The following is a 22020-nucleotide window of genomic DNA, read 5'->3' as shown; positions in this document are numbered from 1 at the left end:
ATATACGGCATTTCAGAAAAAAAAAATTTCAGCCACGTGCTAGGCAAACCATCAAGGCATATTTTCCGACAAATAAACATATAAATGAAATATTACTCTGTGATAGTTCCTTAGTACGTAGTAATTTTGAAAGAAATGGGAAAAAACGAAAAAATGGCAATCACAGGAAAATCGAACACATACTTATATATATGCCATATCTGGCTAAAAAAAAAATAGGCATGGGTAGCCAGATCATCTAGAAACACTTTCCAACACTATAAAAATATAAGTTTTGCGACACTACTTGCCAATTCCTTACGGTAACATGACTAAGCAAAAAAATGCAAAACAAATAATAAGGGGCACTCGCGGAAAAATGCCCAACATTCTAATATACGGGATCTCAGATAAAAAAAAAGACATGCACGTGTTAGCCCAACCATCAAGGCACACTTTCTAACACATAAACATGAAAAAAAAATCAATAATATACGGCAATTCCTTACTACGTAGTAAATTTTTACAAATATTGAAAAAAAAACAGAAATTGGCAACCGCAGTTAAATACCCAATATACCAATAACTACGTCGTATCTGACAAAAACAAAATCACGCATGGGTAGCCAGATCATCTAGACACACTTTCCAACACTAAAAAAGCAAAAGTTTTACGACACTATTTCGCAATATCTTACGGAAAAATGACTTGGCAAAAAAATGAAAAAAAATGAAAAAGGGACACTCGCGGTAAAATGCCCGACATTCTAATATACGACATCTCAGATAAAAAAAAAGACATGCACGTGTTAGCCCAACAATCAAGGCACACTTTCTAACACATAAACATGAAAAAAAAATGAATAATATACGGCAATTCCTTACTACGTAGTAATTTTTACAAATATTGAAAAAAAAACAGAAATTGGTAACCGCAGTTAAATACCCAATATACCAATAACTACGTCGTATCTGACAAAAACAAAGTCATGCATGGGTAGCCAGATCATCTAGACACACTTTCCAACACTAAACAAGCAAAAGTTTTACGACACTATTTGGCAATATCTTACGGAAAAATGACTTGGCAAAAAAATGAAAAAAAATGAAAAAGGGGCACTCGCGGTAAAATGGTCCTCGTGGTGATGAACGACATTTTAACTAAAAAAAAAAACATGCACATGGTAGCCAAACAATCCACCAAGACTTTCCACAACTGATAACCTATACAAGTTGCACCATTCTACGACAATTTCATAATACGTAATAACTTTGATAATTATGCAAACTACCTCAGAAGGGTAAACTCGGACGCGAACGACCCCGATGCGTCTCAGAAATCGGGGAAGGAGTACAGCTACAGCAATGCACATCCGGACACTACTAGAGCGTGTAGGGGAGACACCTCCTGCAGGTCGATCACCCACAAATTCAGTCACAGGGGTGAGTCACGTGAGAAAAACCTGTTTTTTTTTGACGCTCGGGGTCGCAAACGACCCACCGTACCTATCCAGGGTTAATGGGTCTTTGCAGTGTCCCTTTGAAATGATTAAAGGTTGCTTATGAATGGCAGAGGCAAGGGACAGTGGCATTGCCCTAGCTTGCAGGACAATGCCCTAGGGGTTGACCATATATACATATGATTAGCACCCAAAGCCCTTCTCCACCCAAGCTAGGACCAGGGAGGGCCAGGTAATGGCTGCTGATAGCTTCACTGATACCTATATGCTCCCCCAAACCCCCCATCCTTAGCTCACAGAGATAGTGAGATTGCAGACAGTACAAAAAACTATTGAGCTTATGGGGAACTTGAACCCCAGTCCAGAAGAACGCTAGACAGGGACATTTCCAACTCTCCACCATAACCCTTTGCCCATAACTATATCTACTGTGCTAATTTATCTCTGTCCTCAATCCCATTCTTCCACCTTTCTGTTGAACCTCATTTTAACTTTACTTAATGTACAACTGTGGGTTATTCTTTCAATATACAGTTCTACTTGCATTCATATCCTCTTGACACTCGTCTTGCCAAGTCACTTTGTGATATGTAATAACTTTTGTAGCAAACAAACAGTTTCCCTTTAACAAACCTTCCGTTATTTATGTGGATTATCTTTCCTCGTAGTTGGAAGGTCTTTTGATTTTGCTTTCTCTTTTCAGGTATGCATGTTCTCTCTACGATTGCCTTCTTGTGAACGTGTCTAGGGTGCGAGGGTGCCACATGCGGTACTTTCATGACTTTGTTGGAGACCGACCCGCACTCTTTGTGTCCTTTGTGCAGAGGGCATCACTGCGAGCAGGGTTCGCCCTGCGCAGTGTGTAGGGAGTGGCCTTCCTCCCACTGGGAGAAATTTGGGGAGTGCAGGAAGAAGAAGGCTAGGCGCAATCTTTCTCTCTCAGGGGAGAGGAAAGCACGTTCTTCTTCACACACCCCCAAATCTCTTTCTAAAGCTTTTTCTTGCTTGCGCTCTTCGGAGGGACGATCGAGTAGGAGTGCAGACTAACTAACTCCTTGGCAACCCTGGGGTATTGGTGGGGTTGTTGCTTCCGCTAGAGGAGCAACTTCTTCAGCCACTAGCGAGCCATTCTCCCTTTCAGATTTGTTGCAGGTAGGGTCGTCCTTAGGGGTTTCGGGACCCTCCTCAAAGGAGGAGCTGCTGGGCTTTCTTCAGTGTGGTGCCAGGAAGTACCCTTCTCCAAAGCCGTCGACATCTCCCGCTCTGGAACTGTGCGAGGTCCATCTTTTGCCTTCTCCTGGCCCTTCCACGCATGGACGAGGTTATCGCTCGCGTTCGCCTCTGCAATGGCCCTCAACCCTTTCTCCATCCTGGGACCTCGTCGCCCCCCTAACCTTCAACCCTTTGTCTCTCCCCACAGGAACCCGCCGGTTGCAGGTGTAGATCTTCCAGGGACCAGCGCTCCTATCACCAGCAGCGCTAAAGGGCGAGCATCGCCATTGCCTCGCTCTTCTGGACACTTCTCTTGATCGCTGTTCGTAACGATCGGAAGATCTAATGGATCATAGGTCATCACGATCCGAGCGCTCTTCTTCTAGAAGGCGCTCATACTCTAGAACCTTGTGCTCACAAGACCACAGGTCTCAACGCTCTCCTCGAAGGAGTTCCTCTAACTGAAGACGAGTCTCGCGATCGTGTTCTACAGGATCATGAATAAGGTCTAGACTTAGGTCCAGACGCTCGCATTCTAGATCTCTGCGATCTAGATCATGAAAACGGCATTCGCACTAGCGAGGACGGTGCTCTCACTCTCGAGGACGACGCTCCTGTTCACGATCGCGAGGGTACCGTTCACGATAACGACGTTCAGGATAACGACGTTCACGTTTGCGATAATGACGTTCACGTTCGCGAGATAGGCATTCGCGACGTTCACGCAGCTCTCGAATGAGAGCTAAACGCTCCCGTTCATGAACATCTCGTTCATGATCATGAACCGTGCATTCGCAATCAAGGTCTAGACGTTCCTCGTCTAGAGGTAGAGGTAGGCGCACGCGCAGTCCAACAGTGCGTAGTCCCTCAACCAGACATTCTTCCAAACGACCTCGGACCGGACCTGATGATGAGAATTACCATTCCTCAAACTGGCGTCCAGTTAAACCTCCAGTGCCTTTCACCGCCTGGGAAGTCTTAGCGAAGCTTTCGCCTACGCTACGCTCTGAAACGCCACCCGCTGTGACATGTTCTCCATAAAGAGTAGTCCCTACTCAGAGGCCTCCTCTGCCTACTTCGTCGGATGTAGGTGCTTTACTGAGGCAGTAGGAAGGCGTTAGATCTTCCTCTTCCTGTGGGATTCCTAGTGCTCCCATTACGAGCACTTCTGCTTGTAAATCACGTCCATTGACCCGTGAAACTTGCAATTTTGCTCGTGAATCTTGTGATTTCACGAGCAGATGTGTCGGAACCGCAAGCAAGTGCGGTACCAACACCTTCGCCTCGACCCTCCGCTTCTTCCACGTCCAGTGGAAGACCGACACCCTTTCCAGGGGGTTTCAAGGAGCCTCCTAATAGGGTTGCTAACGTACCTATTAGTCCGGACCTTCCTTCGTGTGTGAAGGTACGTGTTCCTCTGCCTTAGAGGTTATCACCTCCGTCGACTGGAGCTCCTTCTAGAGTTCCCATCATAGGTCACTCTCCTAGGGAATTCCAGGTATTACCTTGAGGATCAGAACTTCGTCCATGGGTGAATACGTTCATCTCCACCATACTGAAGTCTCTGAACGTGTCTCCTCCACCGTCACAACCTTCGACTGTTCCAATCAAGGCAACCTCGAGGATCCCCCTCGTTGAGTTCGTCAGTTGGGAGTCAGGACCTTAGAAGGAAGTTGATGGAAGATGAAGTACGCAGATCACCTCCACACTGATCGTGTGCTGAAGGTCCCAATCCATCTGACTCATATATGGCCATCTCACGTCGACCTCATCCACCCTAGGACGAGTATGGACATAGGCTCGCCAAGGGAGATCACGATCCATCCCTTCAACCCTCAAGACATTAAGGTAGTGCCTCCAGACCAACGTCTGGTTTCTGTACCTCTTCCAGAGGAGGAGCCTTCAGCTCCTACTGCCAAGGCTTTGTCAAGTGCCTCAAAAACCTCGCAGGTTTCCCCTATTAAGACCGCGGAGTAACTTCCTGTGCGTAAGGAATCGAAGGACACCAAGACTAAACCCAAGAATGCTGCGGTACGGAAAGTTAGAGTGGCTGAGGCACAGAGACGGCTAACTGTGGCAGGACCTCCAAGCGATTCAGTTGACGACCCTGACCTACCCCAGACTTTGGATGCGAGTCAGGAGGTGGACGATCCCCTAAATTCTGAGTACGAGAATCTTCCAAAGGTGGCCAGTCCGAACTATTACTCCGAGCAAGAGAGACGGTAGTTGGAGCATACATTTTGGCTGGTCCTTGCCTGTATGAGGGTGATCCACAGGCTGTCTACTCTTGGATCCATCACCCAGGAAGGGAAAGATATGGTTCTCAATGAGATATTCGAGACCCAGAAGCATTCCAGGTCCAGTGCAGCTCTGTCCTGGTCCAAGGGTTTGACAGCCGCCAAAAGTAAAGCTATCACCCAGATAGCTGGAACTTCTAGTTCCTTGAGGGCAGGTTCCTCCTCTTGGGTCCTTCCACTTCCTTTTGTTTTACAAAGGAAATATTATGAGATTGAAGGGGAACCACATTCCACCATGTCCCTTGACCCTTCGTTAGAGTCCCTGATGAAGCGTGTCCTGACTCAAACCCTCTCCTCTCTGAAGGCCTCCCTCTTGGCAGTTAAGCTCCTGAATATAGAGAGAGGTGCGAAGTATGCCAAGCAGGCTGCTGTGTGGCTTGATCATTGGCTAGGATCCTTAAGCTTCATGGTTCGTTCCCGTGATCTTTAAAAGGAGTCGGTCAGGAAGACTATAGAGTCTTTCCTGTTGTCAGGTACCTTGATTCTTTTGATTTTTTATTGCACCACATCGTCAACCTGTGGGCGAACGCCATTCTCAAGAGAATGGATACTGTCATAGGTAAGTTCCACAAGCAGGTGGCGAAGGTGGAGGTCTGCCAGTTGAGGAATTCCACCCTTGAGGGTTCATCTCTCTTCATTCCGGAAGAGATAGAGAGGGCTGCTGAGCGATGGAGGAAATTGTCGAAAGATTTTCTCCTCCATAGGGCCATGACATTGCGACCATATGGTACACCTTCCCAGTCTTCCTGGACTCAGCTAGCACCTTCCTCTTCTCATCCGTCAACTTCTAGGTCCTTCAGACCTTGTAAGGTGTCTAAATGGTCCTTTCCATTTAAAGGCGAGAAAGGATCCAAGTCCTTCAGAGGAAAGAAGGGAGGAAAAGGAGGTGACCGAGGTGGTTATTCACATTAGCAATGGCATTCCTCCTCACCTATCACCTGTGGGAGGATGCTTACAGCGCCACTGACAGAGGTGACAGCTCCCCAGGGCAGAACCCTGGACGGTCGAAGTGATCGCCCCAGGTTATCGCGTCCCGTTCATTCAATCTCTCACTCCTCTGACTCGGGATCCAGTGCATCTAAGCTTCTATGTGAAGGGATCCGCAAAGGAGCTGGCTCTCAGGGCCGCAGTCCAGACCATGCTGCAGAAGGGCACTCTCCAAGAGGTTGCGGACAGGTCCCCAGGCTTCTACAGTCAAATTTTTCTGGTGAGAAAGTCGACTGGAGGCTGGAGACCAGTCATGATCTCTCCCCTCTGAACGAGTTTGTTCAGCAGACTCGGTTCAGAATGGAGACAGCAGACACGGTCATCCAAGCGGTTCGTCCATGGGACTTTATGTGCACACTGGATCTGAAGGATGCATACTTCCAGATCCCAATCCATCCGTCTTCAAGAAAGTATTGAAGATTCATACACGAGGAAAAGACGTACCAGAGTGTTTGCCCTAGTCTCATCTTGGGGTCACAGGAACAGCATCTGTCTTCTCAGATATCTGGACGACTGGCTGATTCTAGCAGACTCGGTGACGACCCTTTTTTGTCATTGAGATATGCTTCTCAAGTTTTGTCAGGACCTGGGGTTTCTGATAAATCACGAGAAGTCATTACTGCAACTTTCACAAAGACTGGTATACCTAGGTATGATCATAGACACTGTCTAAGAGAAAGTCTTCCCATCAGACGAAAGAATACACAGACTGAAGGAAGTGACCGCGGCGCTCTTCCAAAGGAAAGAAGTTCTTCCAGCCTCTCGTTGGTTGAGTCTGTTAGGCCATCTAACCTCTCTCATCTGTCTTGTTCCAAACGGCTGCCTCAGGATAAGATCCCTGCAGTAGCAGCTGAAGTCTGTGTAGAACCAACACTCCGATCCACCAGATACCCGAGGTCCTACAACTCAGGATCAGGTAACGGATTTGAGTTGGTGGATGTTAGACGAAAACCTTCGACAGGTCCAGAATGTTCTCGTTCCCCCTCCGGATTTGATGGTCTTCACAGATTCATCAAAAGAAGGGTGGGGGCCTCACCTGCTGCACCAAACAATGTCCGGCCTTTGGTCAGAGTCGGAAAAGTACCAGCGCATAAATCTTCTTGAGATGAGAGCAGCTTACCTAGCTCTTCATCAGTTCCAACAGTTGCTGGCAGATCACTCTGTGGTGTTGATGAGCGACAACACCACAGTTTTGGCTTTCATAAGCAAACAGGGCGGTACGTTTTTGCAGCCTCTATGCCATCTTGCAGTAAAGATCCTCAGATGGTCAGAAAAACATTTGGTGTCTCTATCAGCTTGATTCATTCCCTGCAAGAGGAATATGCTCGCAGACAAGAGCAGAGCAACTCAGATAGTAGGCTCCGAATGGTCGTTGAATCATCAGATTGCCAGCAAAGTCCAGACTTTGTGGGGTTCCCCGACTGTAGATCTGTTTGCAACATCTCTGAACAGCGAGGTTCTGCTGTACTGTTCTCCAGTCCCAGGCCCTCAGTCTCTATGGCACGATGCATTCCAACAATGGTGGGACAACATCGACATATACGCATTTCCCCCGTTTTGTCTGATGAGAAGACTGTTCAAGAAGACCAGAGCGTCCAAAGATATAATGATGACCCTTGTACAGTAGCCCCGCTATGGCATTATGCAGAGTTGTTTCCAGACCTCCTGCAACTTCTAGTTGATCTACAGAGAGAACTCCCTCCACGACCAGATCTACTCGTACATCCTCACATGAACATCTTCTATAAGACCGTTCAGTCGCTTCGACTTCAAGCGGAGTGACTATCCAGCGTTTCCTCTCTCAGAAGGGCTTTCCACTACAAGTTGCGGAGTGAATGTCCAGATACTTGCGTAGGTCCTCGGCCTCGGTCTACCAGGCAAAATGGAGAGTATTCTGTGGTTGGTTTCGTGGAAAGAATATCTCTCCACTTGATGCCACTATTCCAGTAATACGGGAGTTCCTTGTATACTTTTGGGAGGAAAAGCTCCTTTTGGTCTTGGCGGCGTAAGGCTATCGGTCAGCCTTAAGTCTATCTAGCTTTTAAGCTGAAAGGAGTGGATATTTCCTCTTCGTTGGAGCTTTCTTTACTTATATGGATTTTTGAGATCACTTGCTCCCAGTCAGAGATTAGGCCTCCTCTTTTGAACGTGATTTGTGTCTTGAGATCCTTAAAAGGACCTCCCCACAAACCCTTACACCATGCAACTGACCAAAATCTTACTTTGAAGACGACATTCTTGCTCGCTATAGCTTTGGCAAAGAGAGTCAGTGAACTACATGACCTCTCATATAACATCGTCCATTCAAGGGGATGGGGGCTAGTGACACTCGGCTTCGTCCCTGAGTTTTTTTTATAAGACTCAAAATCTAGGGCTGCTGGACCATAGATTCGGGCCCTTTCAGATTGCTAGTCTTCGTTCTGTAACCAATGACCCAGATCAGTTGTTACTTTGTCCAGTCTAGGAGTTTGAGATACTATCTTGAATGCACTACAGCAACATGGCCCCGACTAACACCTCTGTTTGTTGGCTGAGGGAGAGTAAAGATGAGGATCACCAAGAACATGGTTTTACTCCTGGATTCACCAAGTAATTGGAAGCCCCTTGGTTCCCAATCCTCCTCAGGCTCGTCAACCTAGAGCCCATGATGTCAGGGGAATCAGCGCTTCCCTGGCATTCAAACGCAACTCCTTGTTGCAAGTTCTTTAAGCGGGTGTATGGAAGAGACAAACCACCTTCACAGCCCATTATTCAAAGAGACTCGATATATTCGCTATCGGTCTTGTGGTGGCTGCTCAATAAGTGGCTTAGGATACCTCAGGTTCCTTGATGGACAAGTAGCAGTTTGTTGAGGGCATTGGTTACCCCAGTTAAGACTGGGATGAAAGAGATGAATGTCTGGCTTTCCTTTCTTCTTCTTCCCCTCCCTTGGGTTACAGCACCATGAGTCCCTCTGCAAGCTGGCTTCAACTCTGCAGGTAATTATCACTTCCCTTGTGTAGTCTAGTATAAGTTATGAAATTTTTATACAGTCCATGTCCCCATTGTTTTGTGCGAGGGAGCAATGGGATATGTCTTGTTTACCTATATAAACTCAGGTTTGTTCCGTAACCGAAATACAAATCACGCTATTTACATTGGGTTTACCTTTTAGCGCAGCTGAAATGGCGAGCCATTAGAATTTAACGAGGGTGTATTACCCCCGCGCTAGTTAGCGGGGGGGGGGGGGGGGTAGGGGAGTGGTAGCTAGCTACCCCCCCCCCCCCCTCACACACAGATGAATGCTCACTTTCACTTTTGGCTCGGACTGTGACAGACGTCTCTGTCTTGGTCCTCTCTTGGCAGCCATTGTTTGTTTTGTCTTTACTTAATCGCTTACTTTTCTTTTACTCAATATATATGTAAACATGTTTTCATGTTTGTATATATATTTGAGTATAGAAATCACTAAGTTTCCTTTTCAGATTTGTGTGTGTAGTGTACGATATCTACGTGGTGTCCTCGGCAGTTGGCCACCACAGCGTAATTTTATGGGTGGCGATCGAGTTTGACTAAGGTCTTTCTCTCTCTCTCTCTTGAGGTCATTCACCCTTTTACTACGTGTTACTACGCCCTTGTAGCTTCCTTTCCGTGTGGGGGGGTTGCTACGCCGTACGTTTGTCTCAATTAGTTTATGAATCTAATTGTAGTTGTTTTTTTTTTTCAGCTTGTAGAACGATTCCTTTCGGGGTTTTCGTTCTTTCTTTAGTGTTCATTCATATTTTAAATTACATAATTACATAGTTACATAATTATAATTGTTATAATTCTGTTTTGGTTACAGCTCTCCTTCCGTGAGTGTAAGTGGTTGTGAGGGCACGTGCCTGGTGTGTAATTCTTGTTTCCTTTCCCTCGGGATTCCTCTTCGGAGCCTTCCCGGGGGAATGAATGTGTACTAATGATTTTTGTTTTATTTTTTTACAGTTACCGATCTAGTTCGTTTCTGTAATATTGCAACGGTGTGAGCTGTCTGGTTGAGGCCTGGGGATTCGGCTGTTGCTGCCTCCCCCCTTGTATTTTCGTCAGGGGCGTGTCTCCTTCTACTGGAAGTACTCCCGTGACGACGGACAGCTCTCCAGTTCATTTTAGAACTCAGGAGGCTTGCCTCCTTGGGCGGGTAACTTTCCTTCCGAGGGAAGTTTTTCCTGTCCAGGCTTGAGTTTTTCCCCTTTTGGGGGGTTCTTCTCTTGCCTTTTTTTCGTGCGACTATGCTCTTGGTGCTGAGCGGTCACACCTGCAGTTTCGCTCAAGGGGCTGGGCAACTGCAGGAGCTCCTCTTCGGAGGATTGCTCCTTTTAGGTCACTGGCTGACCAGTCTCTTCTACGAAGTGTTTCTCTTTCGTTCGCGAGAGAGTACACTCATAGAGACTCCTCTTCGGAGGATTCTTCTGCTGCTGTTACTGTTGGCCTCCCTCACCGTAAGGCCCACCGTCCGCCTTGTCGTAAGGGCCTCTCATCTCCCTATAAGGGTGCTAAGAGGCGCCTTTTTGAATCTCCGTTTGCAGCCAACAACTCCTTTTTCTTGATCTTCCGCCTTGGTGCAGATGGACAGCAGTCTGATCTCGTCTTCCGACGGGCAACGGTCTTCCCGACGGACAACGGTCTTCCAATGGACATCAGTCTCCCGGCGGACAGGCTACGGTCTTCCGATGGACATCTGTCTCCCGACGGACAACGTTCCCTTCGGGGCAAAAGGTTGCCTCCCACGGGGGTTCTTCCCTTGCGTGTCAGGGTTCCCCTGCGCGCCCTTCTGCTGTGTTCTCTCCTGCTCCTGCTCAGTGTTAGCGCACAGGTGCTCTCCTGCTCATCAGCGCTTCCTGATCGCTAGCGCTCTCCTTTCGCCAGCGCTCTCCTGTTCGTCAGCGCTCTCATGATGATCATCCCTGCTGTTCCTGTTGGTTCCTGTTACGCGCCCTGTGCGCCCATGTTCGCCCTCGCGATCTAGAACTTCGGTTCAGGTCTGGGTCAAGGATTCTTCTTCTATGCGCAGGCTTGCGATCATCAGCTCGCCAGCGATCATCAGCTCGCCAGCGTTCACCTGCTCGCCAGCGAGCACAGGCGATTTTAGTATTGCATATTCAACAGCGTTCTACACGTCAGCGATCACCTGTCTCTCGGCGATCCGGACGTCGGATCGCCCGTGTGTGTTACAGCCGGCACGCCAACGTTCTCCAGCACTTCTGAAGGAACATGGTTCGCCAGCTACTAGCTCGCCATTGCCCACCTGCGCATGCTGCTCGCCATCGCGCGATCGTCCACCTGCGCATGCTGCTCGCCATCGCGCGATCGCCCACCTGCGCATGCTGCTCGCCATCGCGCGATCGCCCACCTGCGGATGCTGCTCGCCATCGCGCGATCGTCCACCTGCGCATGCTGCTCGCCATCGCGCGATCGCCCACCTGCGCATGCTGCTCGCCATCGCGCGATCGCCCACCTGCGGATGCTGCTCGGCATCGCGCGATCGCCCACCTGCGGATGCTGCTCGGCATCGCGCGATCGCCCACCTGCGCATGCTGCTCGCCATCGCGCGATCGCCCACCTGCGCATGCTGCTCGGCATCGCGCGATCGCCCACCTGCGCATGCTGCTCGGCATCGCGCGATCGCCCACCTGCGCATGCTGCTCGCCATCGCGCGATCGCCCACCTGCGCATGCTGCTCGGCATCGCGCGATCGCCCACCTGCGCATGCTGCTCGGCATCGCGCGATCGCCCACCTGCGCATGCTGCTCGGCATCGCGCGATCGCCCACCTGCGCATGCTGCTCGGCATCGCGCGATCGCCCACCTGCGCATGCTGCTCGGCATCGCGCGATCGCCCACCTGCGCAAGCTGCTCGCCATCTCGCGATCGCCCACCTGCGCATGCTGCTCGCCATCGCGCGATCGCCCACCTGCGCATGCTGCTCGGCATCGCGCGATCGCCCACCTGCGCAAGCTGCTCGCCATCTCGCGATCGCCCACCTGCGCATGCTGCTCGCCATCGCGCGATCGCCCACCTGCGCATGCTGCTCGGCATCGCGCGATCGCCCACCTGCGCAAGCTGCTCGCCATCTCGCGATCGCCCACCTGCGCATGCTGCTCGCCATCGCGCGATCGCCCACCTGTGCATGCTGCTCGCCATCGCTTGCCAACGCGTCGACATGCCACAACGCGCCATTGCCTACCTGCGAGTTAGCGCTCACCGATTGCCTGTTGCTCCATATCGCCAGCGGTCTTCCTCGCCCACGCGGCAGCGCGTTTCCTCGCCTCGGACTCGCGCTCATTCACCTGCCCACCCTCGCGACCGCTCGCCTGCGCGCCCGCGCGACCGTTCGCCCGCGCGCCCGCGCGCCCGCGCGACCGCTCGCCCGCGCGACCGCTCGCCCGCGCGACCGCTCGCCCGCGCGACCGCTCGCCCGCGCGACCGCTCGCCCGCGCGACCGTTCGCCCGCGCGACCGTTCGCCTGCGCACCCGCGCGACCGTTCGCCTGCGCACCCGCGCGACCGCGCGACCGTTCGCCTGCGCGCCCGCGCGACCGTTCGCCTGCGCGCCCGCGCGACCGTTCGCCTGCGCGCCCGCGCGACCGTTCGCCTGCGCGCCTGCGCGCCCGCGCGACCGCGCGACCGTTCGCCTGCGCGCCCGCGCGACCGTTCGCCTGCGCGCCCGCGCGACCGTTCGCCTGCGCGCCCGCGCGACCGTTCGCCTGCGCGCCCGCGCGACCGTTCGCCTGCGCGCCCGCGCGACCGTTCGCCTGCGCGCCCGCGCGACCGTTCGCCTGCGCGCCCGCGCGACCGTTCGCCTGCGCGCCCGCGCGACCGTTCGCCTGCGCGCCCGCGCGACCGTTCGCCTGCGCGACCGTTCGCCTGCGCGCCCGCGCGACCGTTCGCCTCCGCGCCCGCGCGACCGTTCGCCTGCGCGCCCGCGCGACCGTTCGCCTGCGCGCCCGCGCGACCGTTCGCCTGCGCGCCCGCTCGACCGTTCGCCTGCGCGCCCGCGCGACCGTTCGCCTGCGCGACCGTTCGCCTGCGCGCCCGCGCGACCGTTCGCCTGCGCGCCTGCGCGACCGTTCGCCTGCGCGCCCGCGCGACCGTTCGCCTGCGCGCCCGCGCGACCGTTCGCCTGCGCGACCGTTCGCCTGCGCGCCCGCGCGACCGTTCGCCTGCGCGCCCGCGCGACCGTTCGCCTGCGCGCCCGCGCGACCGCTCGCCTGCGCGCCCGCGCGACCGCTCGCCTGCTCGCCCACACGCCCACGTGCCTGCACATCTACGCTCATGCGCGTCCGCGCACATGCTCTCCAATGTTCGCCCGCGCGCGAACCAGCGCTATTCCATCGTGCGGACGGACGGTGTTCCGTCGCGCGAACCTACAGTGTTTCTTCGCACAAACGTCGGCTTAATTCTTGCAGTATCCATTGCTCGTCTATGGGTTATCGCTCGCCGACCACCAGCTCTCGCCCTTCCTACCACGCTCGCCCTCCTTCTGCGCTCCTTCGCTCACCTTCGTTTGCGTTCCTGCGTGACCGCGCATGGGCGCTTCCACGTTCGCCCACGCGCAAATCTTTGAATTACCATCGCGCGAGCTCCAGGGCGATTGCGACCATGATTCCCATTGGGGTTTTCGCAGCATGGCCAGCCTGGTGAGTTCTTCTGGAGCGTATTTCCAGAACACGGCGTCACCCCGTAAACGCAGAGCATGGCACTTGCAAGAATAGGAAGAAACTTCAGGTAGGTCTGAGCAACACTCCTCTTTCCAGAACCTGGGTTAGCCCTTCCCCGTCATTCCCTGGAAGGATTTTTGGCGGGGGGGCTTTCCGTTCGAGATGTCTCCATCGGCCAAGGGGTGACTGCTTACCCCTTCCTCTGGTTCAAGGAAGCTACAGGAAGATCATGGGTACTTTCCTCCTTTCGAGCTCAGGCACCTTGGCCTTTCGTCGTTAAGTATCTAACTTGCGGACAAGCTCGATGTTGTACCATCTGGACGCGCTGACTGGGGGCTTCCTTCGGGTGTCTCATCTGTGGAGGTGGACGACCTCAGATACCCTTCCATCCTTGAGAAGAGTTTGTTTGTGCCCAAGGAGCGGCTGTGCGGAGGAAATCGACTTCCGTTTTCACTCCTCCAAGGCGCTTTCTTCCAGACTCTGCAGGGCTCCAGCGCCCTTTTCTTTCAACCACGTCGGCCTAAGTTATCGGCTACGACAACTGGGACAAGGTGTCCAATTGCAGTTTCCTCCTGTCAGGAACAGATGGCACGGGAGGCTCCCCCGGGGGGGCATAGTCCTAAGAGGAGCGGCAGAGTTCACGAACTCTAGGATTGCAGGTTTCTCGCTGGGAGGATGCTTAAGGTTACTCATCCGGATGACAGCTTCCCGATGCCCATTCCCGCACAATCTCTGCGATCAGCCAAGGATATCGCGCCTGCCGTCTCTGTCAGCGAATTCAGTGTGTCTGAACCTCTATGCCATAGCGTCGGCAAGAGTTGCCCGGTTGGGCAGAATGATCCATACCTTAGGCGAAGGTCCTCCATAGGATCATCGACGGCTTCACCCCCGGCCTCTTCAGTCAATCCTTTCTTGTAAGGAAGGATCTGAGAGGGGAGTTCCGTATTCGACCTCTCAGCTCTGATCAAGTTTGTCGAACAAACTTCGGCCAGCGTAGAACAGCAGAATCGATCAGACTGGTAACGAGGCGACAGGACTCCTTAAACCGTGGATCGTAAGGACGGGTACTTTCAGTTTCCATTCCATCCATCTTCCAGGGAGCTCGTCGAATTCAGCCTAGACTGGAAGTATTCCTGCTTATGATGCAGTGTGGCTATCCCGCCGTGGCATAGCAGGTTTTTTCCCCAGAGAACTCTCCCTGCTTTCCTCATGGCCGCTCAGGTGCAGGCTTCCGCCTCCTCGGCTTTTTGGAGGGCTGGTCAACTCCGGTAGGCTCGGGTTCGACCTTCTTCAGCGCCGGAACAAGCTTCCGGATGCTTACCATGAGTGTGGGTTCATGGTATTTTGCTTGGAGCCTCCTCTTCTGCCTCAACATCTGGGGTATCTGGCCATGATATTGAGTCAACGGCCTTACCACGTTGGAAACCAAGCTTCTCGTCCGTCCAGCGAGGTTAAGCAACGTCGGTTCTGGTCGGTACTTGGATGGGTGACCACCTGGGGACGCCAGATTCTGTTGCCACATCCTCCGAGCCTTCCTTTCAGTTGACTGTGGCAAGACTGAGGAGAGTCGCAGTACCTGTTCTCAGTCAAGCAGAGCTTTCAGCCCTACCTTGGAATGTTTCCTAGTTCTCCTTTCCTCATTGACCCGTTTATAGTCTGAACGGTCGCCTCAGGATAAGTTCCATGTGGGGCGGTCCAAGTTCCGGTGGTTTCAGGCAACGTTTAACCGTACTTCCTGGCCCCTATGGGACCAGCGGAACTATTAGACCTGCAATGGGTGTTGACCTATGGAACCTCTTGATGGTAGTGGATATTCTCGTCCTTTCCCCACATTCTTGATGCTGTTCTCGGACTCGTCAAAGGAAAGTGGGGGGGCATGTTCCGGTCCAGGCCTATGGTCAAGACCTGAAGGATACCTCTCCATCATTCAGGCAGGCTTAGGGGCCGTAGTCTGGCCCCTCTACAGATCCTACAGCTCCTGCCGAGTCCCCCCGTGCGCGTCGACTTCATGATTCTGGCGTGTTCTAACCAGCAGGGGACGCATTTTCACACCTTCACATCTTGCAGTAGAGATACCGGGATGATTGAGATTATCTCAATACCACCATCGGCTCTCTCATTCCAGGCAGAGGAATGTTCTCTCCGACTATCCGAGCAGAGCCTCGTAGAGAGAGTGTACCTGGGGGTCTTTGACCTTGAGTAACCAGGAAGTCCTGGTCTGGGGGACCTGATCGCGACAGCTTGGAACCTCAAGCTTCCGCTGTTCTTCCCCCCAGTCTCAGACCCCGAGACTCTGGCAAGATGCATTCCGGTGATGGTGGGACAACTTCGACGCCTGCGTCTTCCCTCCTTTTTGTCTGCAGACAATGGGTCTCAACAAGACCAGGTTGTCTGTCAACCTTTCAATGGGAGAGCTCCACTGGGACTGCGCAGAATGGTTTCTGGACCCTCTGCTTCCCCTGACGGAACTCCCGGGAGAGCTTCTCCCATGGCGCAGACCACTCAAACAACCACACTGCGACATCTCTCCCGAACCGGGGCGTCGCTTCGGCTTCATGCCTGGAGACACTACGCTTCCTCCTCAAGAAGAGACAATCCGCTACAGTCGCGGTACGGAGGTCGCGTCATCTGCGATAGTCATCCGCAGGGGTCTTCCAGGCAAAGTGAAGAGTCTTCGGTGGTTGGTGCCGTGGGAGATATACCTCTTCCCTTGAGGCCTTTCGGCGGGAGGAAACTCCTTTCCGCTCTCGGCAATGAAGCCTGTCGCTCAGCCTTTCCCTGACCTTCAGGCTTAAAGGAATAACTTTTTCCTGCCCGCTGGATCTTTCCTCGCTCATGCGAAGCTACGATCGTCCCTGCCCTAGTCGGAGAAAGACCTCCAACTTGGAGCATGGGTCGGACTTTTAGTCCTTTAAGAGATCTTCTCAAGACCCTTTACGACAGGCCTCGGATTGTATTCCGCCTTGGGTCTCCTGCTCACTCTGGCCACGGCCTGTGTGTAAGCAATCTTCTTGGTCTCGTACGACTCCGCCCTTTCTAAGGAAGAGGGGAAGGCAACATTCAGGTGCGCTCCTGAGTTGTTGGCTAGACTCAGAATCTGGGGGTCCCGGCCCTTCGGTCCAATTCCTTCAAGATTTCGAGTCTCCATTCTGTACCTGATGTCCCAAGACCTTCTCTTTCTTGCCAGTAAAGGAATCGAGAGGTTAGCTTTGGGAACAGCTGCAGTTTGTCCTCAGTTGCAGCCGATTTGGGAGCACAAGGAGGACACAGGGGAGAGTCACCAGTATACCTCTTCAGCCCGGACTCAAGGACATTCATCTCGACCTGTCTCCAGACCCTCCCCCGTCACGTCGCCCTACAGTACGATGTTGGATACATCGCAACGTCCCTCGCCTTCGAGTAATACTACTCTGTGACGCAGGTGCTACAAGCTGGAGTCTGGAAGCGTCTAATGACCTTCGCAGCCCGCTTCCTGCAGGGCATGACCCACAGGAGTCTCGATACGTTTTCTATCGCTCTGTGGTGGCTACACAACAGCTGGTCTAACCTCAGGTTCCTTTTTGGACAGGTAGCAGAAGGTTGAGGGCATTGTTATCAGGTTTTAGTCTGCATGAACGAAAGAAGTATGTCTGGCCCTTATTTCTTTCTTCATCATCCCCTCTACGGGGAAGCAGCATCCTGGTCTCTGCATAGCTGACCTCAAACCTCTGCAGGTAAACCATGCTTCCTTGTGTTCCGAGTATTAAGTCAATACTGGCGCGTCCCCCATACCCTGACGAGGTGGTATTGGGAACCTCCTAACCCAGAGTTCCTTCTGGAACTCCAGGTCAACTGCCTAGGACGGGTCACACTTCTTCCTTCACACACAAGCTTATGTAGGCCACACGGTTCCTTGCGGAGCAAGGAACTTGTGAGGTGCAGGGACTCCTTTTCTCGAGTGCGACTCACTCGGATTCTGAGTCCCCGGGTAAAGCCAAAGCCAGTATGGCTGGGGACTTTCTACCCTACCTAATGGGTAAGTCACCCAATGTAAATAGCGTGGTTTGTATTTCGGTTACGGAATAAATGACAAATTCGAAGATAATTTGTATTTTTCCTAACCATACGAACCTTAGCTATTTACACATACAGTATATGCCCGCCAGCCCTGTCCCCCAAGACAAGTCCTACCTCTAAGTGAAAGTGAGCATTCATCTGTGTGTGAGGGGGGGAGGGGTAGCTAGCTACCACTCCCCCCCCCCCGCTAACTAGCGCGGGGGTAATACACCCTCGTTAAATTCTAATGGCTCGCCATTTCAGCTGCGCTATAAGGTAAACCCAATGTAAATAGCTAAGGTTTGTATGGTTAGGAAAAATACAAATTATCTTCGAATTTGTCATGTTCAAACAAGACAACAACCTTTATTACACTTCATTGCACAGGCCGCCCTTACGCTGTCTTTGTATATTTCAGCGAGGTGTCAAGTTTTCCCTAGACCCTAGTCATATACTGTACTAGGTACAACCGGGTCAAAGTCCATGCCAGATCTAGGACTTCCACCCACCTAATAGTGAGTCATCCACAAATAACGGAAGGTTTGTTTGTATGGGAACAAATGACCAATTCGGAGATAATTTGTACTTTTCCCTAACTAGTACAGTACAAACCTGGAGTTATTTATATAAATTGGCTCACCATCTCCTGTCCCCCAGAAGTCCTGCCTGCAATCAAAAGTGGCGTTTTTCACTGCTGTGAGAGTGTGTATAGAGGTGGCTGGGTATTCTCCAGCCACCCCCAGCCTACCTGCTCAAGCGGTTAGGCAGGGTCACCATCTCGCAATTGAAGTCTAATGACTACCATCCAGCTATGCTGAAAGATAAACCACGTGAATAACTCTAGGTTAGTATTTATTAGGGAGGAATACAAATGATCTTTGAATTTGTCATATTTATTTAATTTTCAATTAACCATTTTCCCTTAGCCTTAGAACCCGGCAGCCATTTGCAGTTCCATGGATGTTATAATGCCTGAGCAACCATATTTCACCAGGGAAACAAACACAAGAATGCAACCTAACGTAAGGTTCCCAGCTAACCTAACTTGGGAACTATATTCTTACTTACTGGGGGGGGGGGGGGGTTATTCTCACCCTTGTGACCTCCAGAGAATGCTGTGTCCTCTGTACCTTAATCTAAGTGTCCTGTCTTATTGAGATGTGAATCCAAGGTTATCCACTAGTATGATGAGCCATGGTGTATTAGAGATTGATTAATGAAGGAACTATTTTCCATGGCTGAAAACCTGTCATTTCTAAAAAAAAAAAAAAAATAAGTAAAAAGAAAAGAAAAGTGTCTCTGTAGTCAGAAACAAAATGAACAAGTGTCATTTCTTGACTTTTGAAATATGGATTTTCTTGTGTCCCCTCCAAAAGGATGCTTGTGTCTACATATACCTAGATTGTTTTTGATGAAATTCATAGATAGTCCAGGAAGGTGTTGAGAATATCAGATGTTAAAAGTTTTTTAGGGTAGTTTAGTTTTTATAAGACAAGTTCTATAAAACTTTTGTGTGATTAAATTGACTGGATAGTTATTGGTCTATGTGAAAGATGCCCTGAGACAGGAGTACTTAATAATTATGTCGATTGAAGGATGAGAAAGTCAGAAATGGGGTGCAAAATAGGGTGAAATATTGTGAATTCAGAAAAAGAATACGTCTATACAGTGATTGATGTTTCCTCAAGAAATTGTTAGTAAACAGTACTAATACAAACACTTGAAAGACCAGTGAGAGAGTTAGTGTTTGTAAGAATTATGTTACCCTGATGCTGAGTGTATAATCATTGTTTACTTTTCTTCTTGAAATCAGGGTGAAGATTACAAAACAACACAGAACCAGGAAGTGGGTTCCATATACTCCATTAAGTTGTCAGACGAAAAACATGGCCATCAAGCAAATGGACAAATTAGTGAGTCTTGTAGATCTGAGGAAAAATATTTTAGTTCTTTGTTCAAAAGGACAATATAGTTTTACCATTATGTTGCTTGACTTCTGGTTAATGGCATAAAAGTTAGGAGTTTTATGAATAGAACTTACCTGGCAGTTATATATACATAGCTAATTATCTCTATTTTGGCAGAATTTTTCTAAACTAGGCAACCGCCTTGCGGTGGTTGGGTGGTAACACCCGTTAAAGGGTGGTAGGAGGAATCATTCCCGTTTTCTGTTCTTCAGTTCATCTCTGCCGGCCGGATCGACAACACGTTGGTCCGTCATTAAGAGTTTTTCTTCGCTTTCCCTGCTCGGTGTACCAGTCTGCTTTTTTGGTGAAGTACTCTGATTTGGGGTTTTGGCGATCGTTGTATTTTGTTTTCTCTTAGCTTTTTTGCTGTTTTTCATTATGAGTGAAAAGAGTCATTACCGTATCTGTGCGAATGAGGAATGTAAGGTGAGACTACCGAAAATGGCGGTAGACCCTCACACCGTTTGTTCTAATTGTAGGGGTTTTGTTTGTGCCCTTGATAATAGGTGCGGGGAATGTAAGGTTTTGGATGAGAAAGATTGGTTAATTATGAAGCGCTATGTGCGTAAGCTAGAGCTCGATAGAGTTAGGAGAGCTTCTAGGTCTAAGTCTAAGTCTGTTAGTGGTAAGGAAGACGAACTTAGCGTAGATTTATCTATTGATCCTATTATTGATTCCTCTTTGGAAGTTGATCCTTCCCTTGAGGTAGTAACTCCTGCACCTCCTACAGGTTCCGTATCTACGGATGACCCTCGGTACGCTAGCCTGGCGGCCGAGTTGAAGGCCATTAAAGAACAACTGGAGGCCTTTAAAGGTAAGGAAAGTGAAAGTGCTTATGTTAGTGCAGTGGAGGTGGCGACTGACCGAATCTGTCATACCCCTAGGCCTAGACCTCTACCAAGCTCCCAGGACCAAGGGAGAAGGTACGTCGATGACCGAAAGGGGGTGAGAGGTACGTACCCTCGGTCAGCCGTCGCCTCAGACAGTCCTGTTGTCGATTCCCAGGCTGCTCTTGACCGTCACGGGAAAGACGTGTCGGATGTGTTGTTTTCTTCTCCGAATTCGTCCAGACGTAAATGGAAGTTTGAAGCTTCAAGACCTACTAAGAGGAGATGGAACCGCGACGAACGGTCTCGTTCTTTCTCTCCCGGTTCTAGCAGTTATGAACCTTGTCCGTCGGAGGATGATTTCGACTCCGTGCCTGTGAAAAGGGCAAAGCCTACTGCCGAAGATCCTCCCCCTTCTACGAGTGTTATTCGTCAGCCCCCCCCCTTCGGGGCCGCAAGACCCAGCTGATGTTGCTAAATCCTTTATGTCTGTCATGCAGGAACAACTTTTGACTTTAGTGCAAGCCTTTAGCCGCCCTCACGCCCAGTCTGACAAACGTAAAGACGACTCGTTACCGATTAAGAAGTCTGCTTCTAAGAGAGAACGGAGTTCTTCTTTAAAGAAAACTTCTCCCTCTCTACGCCAGGATGAGGAATGTGTGCTTTCGCCAGGCGATACTTCTTCGCGATACCAGGGCGATACGTTTTCTCGTTCTCGATACCGGGACGATACCTTATCGAACGATGCTGCTTCTCGTTCTCGATGCCAAGACGATACCGCCTCCCGTTCACGTTACCAGCACGATACCTCCTCTTGTTCGCTTCGCCACGACGATACCTCCTCTCGTTCGCTTCGCCACGACGATACCTCCTCTCGTTCACGACGCCACGACGATACAGACCCTAGTTCTCGACGCCACGACGATACCGCCTCTCGTTCACGACGCCACGACGATACCGCCTCTCATTCTCGCCGCCACGACGATACCGCCTCTCGCTCTCGACGTCAGAACGACTCTGCCTCTCGTTCTCGGTCCCAGGGCGATACCACCCTGCCTCTTCGGGACGATACTGCCTCTCGTCCCAAGGATTCTTCTAGCGCGGGACTCCAGGATGCAACCCGTCTTTTGCAGGATGATGCCTTTGATTTGCCCTTGTCGGGTTCTAAGGATCCTTCTTCTCTTTCGAAGGATATTGCAGATGTGGATCAGGACCTCGAGGATGTTTCTGATGACGATGATAATCCTGCCGACGCTGTGGGAGATTACAAAGTTCTCTCTCGCTCCCTTCTTGAACTTTTTGGAGAGGAATTCCAACCTGCTGCCCCTCAATCTCCTCAGTCCCAATTTAACAGAAAGAAGGCCAAGAAACAGTCGGCCTTCATCAAGATGAAGCTGTCTATCTCCGCAAAGAAGGCTCTCACGAAGATTGATGACTGGATGATGGAGCGGAGACAAACAGTTAAGACTTCCTTCTCGTTTCCACCAGCTCGTCTTGCTTCAAGAGCGGGTATGTGGTATGCAACTGGAGAACCTTTGGGTCTGGGAGTGCCTTCCTCCTCCAAGGGTGACTTCTCTGGTTT

At 51.0% G+C, this 22020-nt stretch overlaps 1 protein-coding gene across 4 annotated transcripts in view; it reads left to right on the top strand.

Annotated features, from left to right (window-relative positions):
- The window catches only part of LOC137630662 (putative inorganic phosphate cotransporter), a 254167-nt gene that overhangs the window by 4781 nt on the left and 227366 nt on the right, over positions 1 to 22020 (top strand). For 3 of the 4 annotated variants that reach the window (XM_068362275.1, XM_068362276.1, XM_068362277.1), the window contains exon 2: positions 19458 to 19557. The exons of the other annotated variant lie outside the window; for it this stretch is intronic. In XM_068362275.1, the coding sequence (XP_068218376.1) occupies positions 19458 to 19557 (100 nt within the window). The remainder of the gene's footprint in view (positions 1 to 19457; positions 19558 to 22020) is intronic. 4 annotated transcript variants of the gene reach the window in all.

This window comes from Palaemon carinicauda, chromosome 38, assembly GCF_036898095.1.
Source record: "Palaemon carinicauda isolate YSFRI2023 chromosome 38, ASM3689809v2, whole genome shotgun sequence".
NCBI classification, from domain to species: domain Eukaryota; kingdom Metazoa; phylum Arthropoda; class Malacostraca; order Decapoda; family Palaemonidae; genus Palaemon; species Palaemon carinicauda.
This window is presented reverse-complemented; position numbering and strand designations above follow the sequence as displayed.